The 12,165-nt window shown below is 40.0% G+C and overlaps 1 protein-coding gene across 1 annotated transcript in view; it reads left to right on the top strand.

Moving 5' to 3' along the window:
• The first annotated feature begins 4,388 nt into the window (after window positions 1-4,388).
• Window positions 4,389-12,165, top strand: part of MAN1A2 (mannosidase alpha class 1A member 2) — a 168,659-nt gene continuing 160,882 nt past the window's right edge. Inside the window, exon 1 of the mRNA XM_007977411.3 lies at window positions 4,389-4,694. Within this exon, the coding sequence (XP_007975602.1) occupies window positions 4,393-4,694 (302 nt within the window). The 5' untranslated portion in view covers window positions 4,389-4,392. The remainder of the gene's footprint in view (window positions 4,695-12,165) is intronic.

The raw sequence follows: 12,165 nt of genomic DNA, 5'->3' as shown, positions 1-12,165 counted from the left end.
CTCTGTTCCCTAGGCTGAAGCATGATCCTTCTCTTATAGTTCAAGGCTCAGCTCAGGTGACCCTGGATTGGGTAACTTTCCCTGACACTTCCCCAATACACCTCCTCTCACTCTGGTGGCCCCTTCAGTGTTCCCATAAAGCCCGTGACACTGCTCCAACAGCATTCTTCCCACCATCCTGTAATTATCAGTGTTCTCTATTCCTCCACACCAGACTGCAAACTCACTGAGTGTAAGGATTCTGACTTATTTTTCCAAATCTCTAGCACCTAGTACAGGATTTGTCAAATAGTAGTCCTCCAACAAATGAGTCTTTTATAAGCAAATGAGCCTCAAGTACTTTGGCTTAGAGAGGCATCCAAGCTTTTTGGCTTTGCTGACTTTCATGGATCTAACTTGAGGGCTTCATAGCACTGAACCTCAGTTTATCCCAGACCTCGGAGGAAAATGCCTCATAGAGGAAAGCAAGAGCGGAAGGAGCAGGGCTGAAGCCTGTTGTTTCCCTACACATTCAGTGGTCACGTCCAGTAATTTCTCCTCTTACTATCTTCCTTGTACATTTTGGGCACCAGTTGGAACAGGTTACATAAGTAAATCAAAAGCCTCTTTTTGCATACCAGCTTTTTTTTCTGTAGCACTTCAGTTTCACTTAAAACAGAGCTACGTGTGTGTGTGTGCGTGCATGTGTTTGTGTGTATAACAGGTGTGAAAATGGTTTCAATAATAGAAAACATATGGTTGAACAAATACAAGTAACTTCCATATTGCAATACACGAGTGGATCTTAGGAGTGGTCCTGTAAATCTGTAGGAGTAAATTTTGTCTAGTAATTTATTAATTCTGATTTCTAAAATATTAATTTATATGGATTTGTAAAAGGGAAATCATCACTTTGGAATCTCTGATCAAAGGTTAACTACTCTTTGAAAATGAAATACTCTCTTCAGACTCTCTGGAATGAAACCCTTCCCTATTTTACATGTACACACACATATACACATACATAGAACAGGCTGCATACTGTTTCTGCTGACTGCCTTCAGATGGGCCGGTCTGTGTGTTTATCTTGATACGACTCAGTCCACCTATTTGAAATCTGACCTTAACTTTTTCAGGCACCAGTTCCTTTGTAATTTTTATTTAATGGTAAATATAATACAACAGAACACAATGCAGAAAATCATATGTAATACCAGTATCTTAACAGAACAGGTGCAATCTTTTTCAAATATTCTCTTTGTCTTTTTATGTGTTTTTAAGTGCATATAATCATAATGAATACATTTGCAACTTGCTTTTTTTTTTTTTAAACAACACAATTCTTTAAAAACTCAGACTTGCCTTTAGAAGAGTGGATATATGTAATACTATATATACAATATTTTCATTGGTAGTGTAGGAGTATGGTAACTGATGGTATCATCAATGACTTTAAAATTGCTGGCTGCATTTGGACATCTGCAATAACCCCTAAATTGTTTTTACTCTCATGAAGGAAAAATGAATTTTGCAAAACAGACAAGCAAAGAGAAAGGGGTCTTCTCCATCAGGTGTGAGGTCTTACCTGCTTAAGCTACACTTGTCAACTACGTTATGTCAGGTTTCATGATTGAAATCTCTTGTGGTTAAGTCTGGTGTTGACCTAGGTAATATTTACTTTTCAAGACTTATATAACTTGCTATTTCATTCAGAGTTCAGTATTTACTTTCCCTGTGAACTTTTCATGGAAAATAATGATCTCAACAGCAGGAAGTGTGTTTTTCTTTCCCCCCGCCTTTGGCTCACAGAGTCTCAACATTAGAGACTTATTCTTAAATTTGGCACATTTTATAGAGACACATTGGGAAGGCTGAAAGTTTTTTTACATATACTCTTCACAACTGTCCACCATAAATCTCACTAGGGACTGGGCACTCCTTGCTTACCAGTCTCCCTCGGAAAACTGGTGAGAGGTGACCCTCAACGTTTTTACTTTTTATTTGCTGAAGCAGGATCAATGACAATGACTTCTTTTGTCATGTGGTAGGCAGTTAGATATGCAGAGCTTCTAGAAATAGTGCAGACTGGGAGACTGGAATGTAGTTACCAAGTATGCCAACGAACATGAGATTTTTTTGCTTGATTTTTAAGCTAAGGCTGACTTACTCTCCTGACATTTAAGGGCCTCCTCTCCAATTCCCAGTCATCAGTAAAGGATGTGTACACGGAAGGACAATATTAGAGCAAAAACAACCTGCAAGTAAATTGGATGCATGAGTCTATGTATCTTGCAAGGAAATCTTTTGCACTTAATCACAACATGGCTCTTCTCAATACTATGGAGAACAGAATTGATTCAGAATGTTTTCAAGCCTGAACGTAAACAATATTGTTGCCTTTTTGGGTTTCAGCACCTCCTTATTCATCCCTTTTTTTTTCTTTTATGGGAAGAGTGGTGGTGAGGTGTGTGAAGATGAAAGAACGTGCCCCAGAAACTGAACCAAGAAGAGGCGCCTGTCATATCGGGGGTACCTAGATTCCTGTGAAAGGAAGCCCAGCTGAAGGAGCGGGTCACCACTTTATTTTAAACACAAAACATGGCACATGTTGGTGCTCTCTCTCTCCATTAATGGAGCCTCGTGAGCATGGGCTGCATGGAAGTTTGAGACCCTGTTGCTGAATCCTCGGGCCTGATGATCTATCACTGAAGACAAGATTTCCACAGAACCACGCTAAACATTAACCTAAGCCATCAGAAGCCGTTAACTCCGGTGACACTAAATTTCAGCGAAACCTTCGCGACCCACCCCCTCACTCCCTCTCGCCTAAACGCTGGGTCAACCCCACGAACTGGCGGTGGCAAGGCCCTGGGCACCGGTGAAGTTCTCCGGGCAGCGCCGATCGGCGATCTTCTCTTCTTTTGCGCTCAGACGGCGGAGGCAGCAGGACGCTTTCGGGCTTCTGGAGCCGGCGGCGGCGAGAGGCCGGAGCCCGGGCGGCCGGGCGGGGTGGGGGAGGGGCGGCGGCAGCGGGGCCGGGAGAGTGCGCGCGCACCTTACACTCCGCCGCCCGGGGACGCCCACTCGCGAGTCGGGGCCGGTAGGCCGGCCCGGGCCCCGTCGCCCCCGCCCTCCGGTTCCTCTCCGGCGTGAGCCCAACGGGTGTCGGCCCAGCAGCTGCTGCGCTCACCAGGCCTGGGGAGGCAGGGTACCGGGACCGGGCCGCAGCCCCGCGCGGCGTGGGTGCGCTGCCTCTTCGGCAGCCGCCTCCAGAGCGAGCAGCTGCGAGCTACCGGAGGCGGCGCGAAAGAGGCCCCCGCGGCCGGGCAGGAAGGAGACGCGGCCGACCTCTGCCTGCCCGAGGCGCGGCTGCTCCCGCGCGCCCCGGGCCTCCCGCCGCTCCAGGGCTGAGTGAGGAATGAGCCAGCGCCTGCCCTGGGCTCTCGGAGCGTGGGCCGCGGCTCGGCTTCTTAGGCGCGGGGGCTCGGCCACTGCGGCCGACGGCCTAGCTCGGAGAGCACGCGCCGAGGTTCACTGAACCGGCCGCGGAGAGGAGGAGGAGGAGGAGGAGGAAGAGGAGGAGGAGGAGCTCGGCGGGGGCGGCCGCCGCGCTTCCCCTCCCCCGGTACACGCCAGGGCTTCTCAGTGGCCGCCGGAGCAGGAAGTTCCGCTCCCTGACAGACTCGTGTGGTAGCAACAGCGGCGGCGGCCGCGGCGGCTGGCTGGGCTCAGGTATTTCGGACGCGATTGCCCTTCGCGCCACCCGTCGAGTGGGCAGCCTCAGAACTCAGCCGGGCGCCGGTCTCCTGCCAGGCAGCACCGGGAAGCGCGGGCGGCCGAGAACTCCTTCCTGCTACTTCGCCCAGCGCCCCTGCTTCGGCTTCCCAGCGAGGTGGGAGACCTTCCTCCCTGTTTGCAGACGTCCGTGGGAGACCCTTATATTTTTCACCGCTGAGGTTAAGAGATTCTGGAATAGAAGCGTCGAAGGAGATCAAGTGAACCTTCTACAACTCCTCGGATGTCGCCAGGCTCCCTTTCGGGGCGGAAGACTACGTTTGAGCATCTCACCGAGGTGCAGGAATGGAAGAACCCACCTTGCAGCTTTTCTGCAGTGTGGCTTGCCTGATCTACCCCTGGGAATGAAGAGGAGGCTTGTAATAACCCAGTGCAGTACAGATGTTAAAGAGGATATCGCAGAACCTAAACTTGTGATCGTTTGGGGGAGGTCACACACGTTTCTGAGTGGAAATGGACGGGGTGAACGACGTGCCCTCTTAAAAAGCACAACAATCCTTTAAGAGGAGCGAAATTGAGTTTTCCCATTTCGGCCAAGATTTTGAAGACAGTTCAATGTATTGTACGTTTGACATAAGATGAGAACTTTCTAAAGTATTCTCTCCGAGAGCGTAAACGATGACTACCCCAGCCCTGCTGCCCCTCTCTGGACGTAGGATACCACCTCTGAACCTGGGGCCGCCCTCCTTCCCACATCACAGGGCTACCTTGAGACTTTCTGAGAAGTTTATTCTTCTCCTTATTCTTAGTGCCTTCATCACCCTGTGTTTTGGGGCATTCTTTTTCCTCCCAGACTCTTCAAAACACAAACGCTTTGATTTGGGTTTAGAAGATGTGTTAATTCCACATGTAGATGCCGGTAAAGGGGCTAAAAACCCTGGAGTCTTCCTGATCCATGGACCCGATGAACATAGACACAGGTTTGTTTATTTCAGAAGTTCTGGTACTAACATTTGGCAGAGCAAGGTATGGTGATTGGATCGAATCTGTCTTTTTTTTTTTTTCCTTGCAGTAAAATGTAATTTTCCGAGTCGTAAGAATTGTATTGTTACTTCAACACAGGCTGAATAAAACCATAGACTGGAGGGACTCATAGAGTCCTATCTAAGTCGTTCTTCTTTTTGGTTTTATATAAGAAAAACATTTGCGTTCAGAGTTGTTGTGTCTAATGTGGACATCTGGGAAGGGAGGTACGAAAACTTAACCTAAAGAAATGGTGACATAAGCTGTGCCTGCATTTATTAAGAACGTGTTGCAGTCAGTCATTTGTGCCACCATGTGAAATCGAAGCATTGAACCTTGACAGCTCTTTTGGGTTTGCTTTCCCAGAGGGCTCTCATTTTCTGGCTTGTAGTTGAAGCTTAGTAGTGAATCTTAGCCTTTTAGGATGACAAACGTGGGCAGAATATACCTGTCATTTCTTAACGTGAAAATATCCTGGTTTTTGTTCTTTTTTTGGGGATGTGTGTTGGTGCTCTATATGAAATCAGTTAAAAGGTATTGAATCCTAAGTTATTGCACTTTGTGAGGCTTGTAGACAAGACTTACTTTTGTAAAATTTAATTTTGCTCTCTCTTTTAATGTAATAGATGGACTGCGTCAAGCAGCTGTTAGAATTTGGTTGATTAAGGGGTTCACATTCTTTCAAATCACTAAATCTAAAGTGAGCTCTGGGGAGAGCATAGCCAAACTAGGATAAAATGGGAGCTCTAGTTACAATTTTCATAATTTTTATATTTATACTCAAAATAAGAGTTTGGGAAAGTAGTTGACTTTTCTTAAACCTGCCATCTTTTCCCTGTTTCTTAAAATAATTCTTGAGTATGTGGGAAAAAAAATCATATGCTTGAATTCAGTTCCCATCTGATGATAGTTTTAACTTTTTGTCAAGCACCGAAAAAGCTTAGGTTCACATGTGAGCCTACATTAAGTATTTGGGAAAATGCACTGTTTTATGAGAACTGGTTTTTCTTTTTTTCTCAACCTAGTTAATTCATTACTTGTGTGATGGTTCTTTGACTTTTGGGTGAACTTTATGGAGAAGTTGTTAATTTGGAATTTTTCCCATTTTCAACTACTGTACTGGATTTGTTTCTTTAATTTTACCGTGTGTTTGTTGTGACTTTAAGAGTAAACGCTAACATGATCTGTGAAATATGTTACTGAAAAATTAACAGTGAAAGTAGTTTTCCTTGAAAATCTTATTTCCCATGATATTTGTATAACCTATGAAATATATTGAGAAAATGTGTAAAGGCTGTTTTTAGAGCTGTTTCACAGCACTCACACATTAACATTACTTAGCTCTATTATTAATAGTATCTGTCATGTACTAAGCAGTTTAAAAAACACATTTTGCATGGTCTAAAAGTGTAAAATATGACCACGTTTTAGTTGAAAAACATTTACACAAAAATTCTCAGTAAATGGAGTTAAAATATGAAATTTGAATGAAAATACAGATGTGCCTTTTATTCACATTTTTAATAGTCTGTATAAATAGTGTAAACAAGAATTCTTAAATTTATAAAGCCCTTGGATATATATGCATATGTATTTAGCTATCTAAAACTACTGGGTTCCTGAGTTTGGAATGAGAGATTGGTTATTTTTCTGATAGCAAGGAGTGGTTTGTGAGCCATGCCCTGAGTTTTGGCTAGTAACAGTCTGGATAGCAAGAGTTACATGTGAGTCTGGATAGATTCTAATGCAGTTTTTGGAATCCGTTCGGTTCCTGAGTTTTGGAAAACGGGAATTCAAATAGAGTTCAGGTAGCAAAGGATCCTTGTATTGTCTCTTTATATTTCTTTGGTTGTATCAGTTTACATTTGCTTTAGTGTATTATTTGCTGTTGTTTACTGTATCAGAAAAGAGTCTGTAGTAATAAACTTTCTTTTACTTTGAGCAAGGAAATACATTTTAAATTGTGTATGTTTCAAATGTGGAGACAGAAAATATCAAATGTATAAACATTAACATTTAAAAATAACTCAGAAAAATAGCATTTTTACAGTTGGTACTAAGATCGTACGTATTTTGGGTATGGGTCAGAACTTACCTAATTTAGAAAAAACAAATTGTCAGTTTATCTTAATTTAGTGTGTGTGCGTGTAAGGGTACAGGATAGAGAGCTGAGGAATGTTACTTTAACTGATAAATAATGGAAAATAAGTCATGGCCACGATTTCTTATTTGCAGTACTTAAGAGACACTTGTTTAGTATTTCTTTATTAATAGATTAGTATAATAATTTGGTGTTTAAGTTCTGGAGTCAGACAGTATAGATTCATACCCTCGTTTGCCACTGATTAGATTTATGATACTGAGAAATTTTGAAACTCTGTGTTGTTTCCTTTGTATGCTAGTGGCATGTATCTCCTGTACAGATTGTTTTGTTGAAAGAGACAGTATATGCAAAGTACTTAACATAGTTCCTGACATTTAGTAAATGATCAATAAATGTTTATTATTATCATCAGTGATTATAATTGTAATGGAATATTTTTATTCGGAATCTACTTTCCTTTAAATACTGTATATTTTCTGAAAAGTTGGGTACAGTGTGATTAATATTTAAAAGTATATACTAGAATCTTACTGTCTAAAGGAACATTTTATAACCGATTGGCAACAAATGTATGCCTACTGTGGCAGGCCCTGCTTTTATGGAACTTTCCATCTAGGGAGAGATGATGGGCATTAAATAAATAATTTTGATTTTGAGGTGTGATGAATGTTATGAAGTTGTACTCAGTGCTATCAGAGCATGTAATGAGTGACTTGGTCTATGGAGTTTGTGGTGGAGGGGCAGTGGGAATAAGGAAGACTTCATTGAGGAAGTGTGCCTCAGAAACATAGAATAAGTAGGAGACCACTTAGTGAAGTGGAATTGGAGGTTGAGGGGAGTTATGATCAAAGCGGAAGACACAACATGTGTGAGAGCCCTAAGGCAAAAAAGCTTGACCTCACTGAGGATCTGAGAAATGTTAAGTATGGCTGTTGCAGAGTGTGTGGGTCTAGGTGATGAGACTCGATGAGAGGTCAGGTTTGGCCTGCTTACAAGTTTTTTGTCCTCTTTCTTGTTGTTACAAAAGTTCGAATTAGTTGTCAGCATTCACAGTTCAGGAGATTTGATGTAGAAGTCTGGATTTCTGATTTCTCTTGAAAAATTAGAGGTTATGGTAACATCCAATGTATTTTCAGATGGTAATATTCAAGCCACAATCTAGTAGCAGCTGCTCCCTCTAGAGGGGGCATGTGCCACTCAGAGTGCGAAATAAGTGAATATAAATGAATTGATATTTAACCTGGTTGTTGTTGAGTTTGCAAATTCTAGTCAGGATTCTAGACAGTTTGTAGTTAAGTATTTTGGTCTTTATGATAAATACTAAGAGAAGTTATTGAAGGGTTGTAATAAAAGCAAGAGAATGACATGATCACTTTAAACTAAAAAAAAATTAATCACTTTGGTTGCAGTGATTACTTACTGGATGGTGAGAAGCAGGAGGATAACAAGTTAAGAGGAGGTCTAGGTCACAGAGGATATATTGGCTTAGACGACAGTGGTGATAGTGGAGAATGAGATAAATTAGTGGAGAAAAGTGGTTGATTCAAGAGGGATTAAACTATTAAGTTTCACAGAAAATGGTGATTGGTTAAATATGGGGCTAAAGTAGAAAGAAAAGAGAGTCCAAGATAACTTCTAGGTTTCTGGATGACATGGCCATGGATTAGTAAGAAATATATACTATATTTAATTAATGCTTTAATTTATATTAGTGGTATTACATGAATTTAGTATATTTTCATGAGGAAACCAATATATTCCCTTCTATTAAGTAGTTCATAAATAATCCAGAATTTTCAAGCACTATAGATACACTTTATAGATAAGGATTTATTAAATGTGTAGTTTGGTTTTAAGTATGGTTATTTATAGTATCTATGATTTTGCAGTACCCAAAACCAGAAGTGGTTATAATATACATGTTGTTATATGCTGATATACATAAAGTAATATACATAAGATATACTTTGTGTACATAATAGATCTCAATAATTAAAAACTTTTTTTTAAAAAACTGACATTTATTTTATATAATGGCATTATATAAAACTTTGTGAGTTAAAAAAAAAAAAAGAAAAACCCAGCTTATGAGCTGTTTATTTGAATAGCTAATAAGTTTCACCCTCCAGTGAGAATTTTGTTAGTCTGAATTGAATACTTGAGGGTCAGGTATATGTCTACCTTTGATAGTTTCCTCAAAAGGGAAGAATGTAGGCATTGGAGTTATAAATAAGGCTGCATCTTAATTCTACTAACTAGCTGTGTGAAATTGTGCTGGATGTAATCACTCAAACCTGTGTGCTGTCCAGTACCACAGCCACTAGTTATATATGACTCTTGCACTTAAAATGTGGCTAGTCCAGGCTGCAGTGTGCTTTAGTGAGTTTCTCAAGTTCTTTATGTCATGATTTGTGTTTTTTTGCTTGATTCAGTTTTATTACAAGGGTAGAGATTTCAAATCTCACTATTGCAATTTTAATTTTCTTGTCATCTTTCTTTGTCTCATCCCTCTTCTAGACCTTTTTTTTTTCTATCCTGTTTTTTATTTGGAGCTTTCTGCTCCAATGTCGGCAACGTCACATTGTTTTATCCTCTAATAAGTCCGCTGGATGTTCCATTTCCCTTATAAATTGCTCATGGTTATTTTTCCCACTTCCCTTTACTCAGACATGAATTATTGTGAGGTCTGTTTATATTTAACATTTGTCAACAACAGACTGGTGTAGATGCCTTTGCTGCATTTCTTTTTGGTCCACTTGTATACTGAATGAATACCCTTTTCATCTTTGTAGTTGGAGAGAACAAATTGATCTATACAGCTCTCAGTCTAGTTTCCTCTGTTATAATGGTAGCCTCTTCAGTAGTCTCAACTGTTTTGGTGCTAGAATAGGTTTTTGTGTAATTCGCAAACTCAGGGTACATTTAGAAGTGTAGACAGTCACTGAGATTCTTTTTGTCTTGCCTCTTATCACACAGAATGCAGTTGCTCATCAAACTTCACTTGCACAAATACTCCAAGAGTTGCTCTTCTGACAAAATGTAGCTAAAAAGGTAAGAATTAGGAAGGAACTGTGTGGAAAGGGAGATTGAACTGCATGGAGGTCTCTGTCCCATTTCCTCATCGAGACAGAACATTCAGTCCTTGAGATAGGGTACAATTGGGATAAGGTAATAGTTTGGACATTTTTTGTTTCATGAAGTAAGGCGTTGTTCTGGAAAATCTAGTTTTTTTTTTTTTTTTTTTAGTAAGTTCTTTCAGATTCTGACAGTAGCTTCGTGATGGCCCTTATTTTTTTTGACAGTCTGAGTTTTCATCATTTTCTGTGCCTTTCACAGATACAGTAATTTAGAAGAGGCTGTATATTCTGGGGCGGCTTATCAGATAACATTTTGTATACGCTTGTTTAAAGTCTGATTTTGATTTGAAACAAAATAACAGTGACTTTGCTTTTATTAGTTCAGCATTATAAAGTCACTGAATATCTCAGTATGTTTCATTCTTCTCAGAAATGAGGAGTATTATTATGGCATAGTTAAAATGCAGAATGCCAAAGTGTGAGTCCTGATTTTCATGTAGGTCAGTGAGGGTTGGACATTTCAGGAGGTGACATAATGTGTAATGTCCATAATAAGTGAAAAGTATTTATTGGATGTAGTTAAGTGTTTCAGGGAATTCAAAATGGTTCAAGTACTAGTTTATTTGCTCTAAAAGCTATAATACTTTTACACAGTTTCTCTTGGGTTTTATAAGAAGATTTTCAGGGCTGTGAAATATTTATTTTCTCTTGTTAATACTTCTTTTGGGCTTTCTTGATAAAATGTCAAATTCACAATCTCAGAATATTCCTCCAATATTATAATGGGTTTATATAGATTATTTAGTCTCTATAATATGTAGTTTGAGATTTTGTTTTCTACCATCGCTGTTTACTGTAAATGTTTGCTTGAATTACTTTGAGTTTTTTCACTTAATGTTATTTCTAATAGTGTTTCCTGATCTTCAGGTTCTTGTTAGTATTTTACTTGTTAACAGCTGAGGGTAGCCCACATCCACATGTCTTAGTCAATTTTTTTGTTGTTAGAATACCACAGACTGGTTAATTTATAAACAATAGAAATGTATTTGGCTCATGGTTCAGGAGATTGAGAAGTCCAAGAGCATGACACTGGCATCTATCTGATGAAGACCTTCTTGCTGTGTCATCCCATGGAGAAAGGTGGAATGGCAAGAGAGTAAGTAAGAGAGAGCAAGAGGGAAGTGGGCAGAAATCATCCTTTTATCAGGAACCCAATCCTGTGACAGTGGCATTAATTCATGAGGGCTCTGCCCCCAGGACATAATCACCTCTTAAAGGTCTTACCCCTCACCACTGTTGCCACTGTTGCGTGGGGATTAAGTGTCCAACACATGAACTTTGAGGAAGACACATTCAAACCGTAACATCACGTATAGACTTGCTCTCTTACCTCCCCTGTCATTAGGTAGTTTTTCTTTTTTTTAAATTTTTCTCATGTATTGTTCATGATTGCATAAAGTGTTTTACAATCATTTGCTTACGTATCTGTCTCTTTCAATAGAAGATGTACTCCTTGAGAACAAATTACTATACTTTATTTATGTTTGTGTCTCCAGTGTTTGAAGTACATTTGGTCCTTAATAAAATTATATGCCTGTTGAATGAATGTTGTCCATGGCAAGGTAACAAATTCCACGAGAGAAAATATAAACAAAATACCAGGAAGTGTTGAGAAATAAGATGCGAAAGCAGAGGGAATGATGTCTTAAAGTGAGAATACGTTCTTTAATAAAGGCCCTTTATAAAAAATAATAAGATTAGGAATAATTTGTGTTTTCCGTATTTAGAACATACTCTTTTAAATGTATCTAAAATATTTTGCATGCCCCCACATGGAATTTTTTCTTATTTAGGAAAAACGGAAGAAAATAATAGAGAATATATGATGAGTGTTTTCGTATATTTTCTTTAATTTTTATGTCAGATTTGTAAGTTAGGTAGTAATAATTTTTTTTTTTTTTTTTTTTTTTTTGAGACAGGGTCTCATTCTGTGGTCCAGGCTGGAGTGCAGTGGCACAATTATAGTTCACTATAGTCTCAAACTCCTATGCTGAAGTGATCCTCCTGTCCCAGCCTTCTGAGTAGCTGAAACTGTGGGCATGAGTTGGGACTACAGGTATAAGCAACTACGCCAGGCTAAATTTTAATTTTTGTAGAGATGGGGTCTTACTTGTTGCCCAGGCAGGTCTTAAACTCCTGCGTTCAAGCAATCCTTTTACCTTGGCCTCCCAAAGTGTTGGGATTACA

The sequence above is a fragment of the Chlorocebus sabaeus genome, chromosome 20 (genome assembly GCF_047675955.1).
Source record: "Chlorocebus sabaeus isolate Y175 chromosome 20, mChlSab1.0.hap1, whole genome shotgun sequence".
In the NCBI taxonomy this organism is placed as follows: domain Eukaryota; kingdom Metazoa; phylum Chordata; class Mammalia; order Primates; family Cercopithecidae; genus Chlorocebus; species Chlorocebus sabaeus.
Note: the sequence above shows the minus strand (reverse complement) of the source record. Positions and strands in the feature narration are given on the sequence as shown.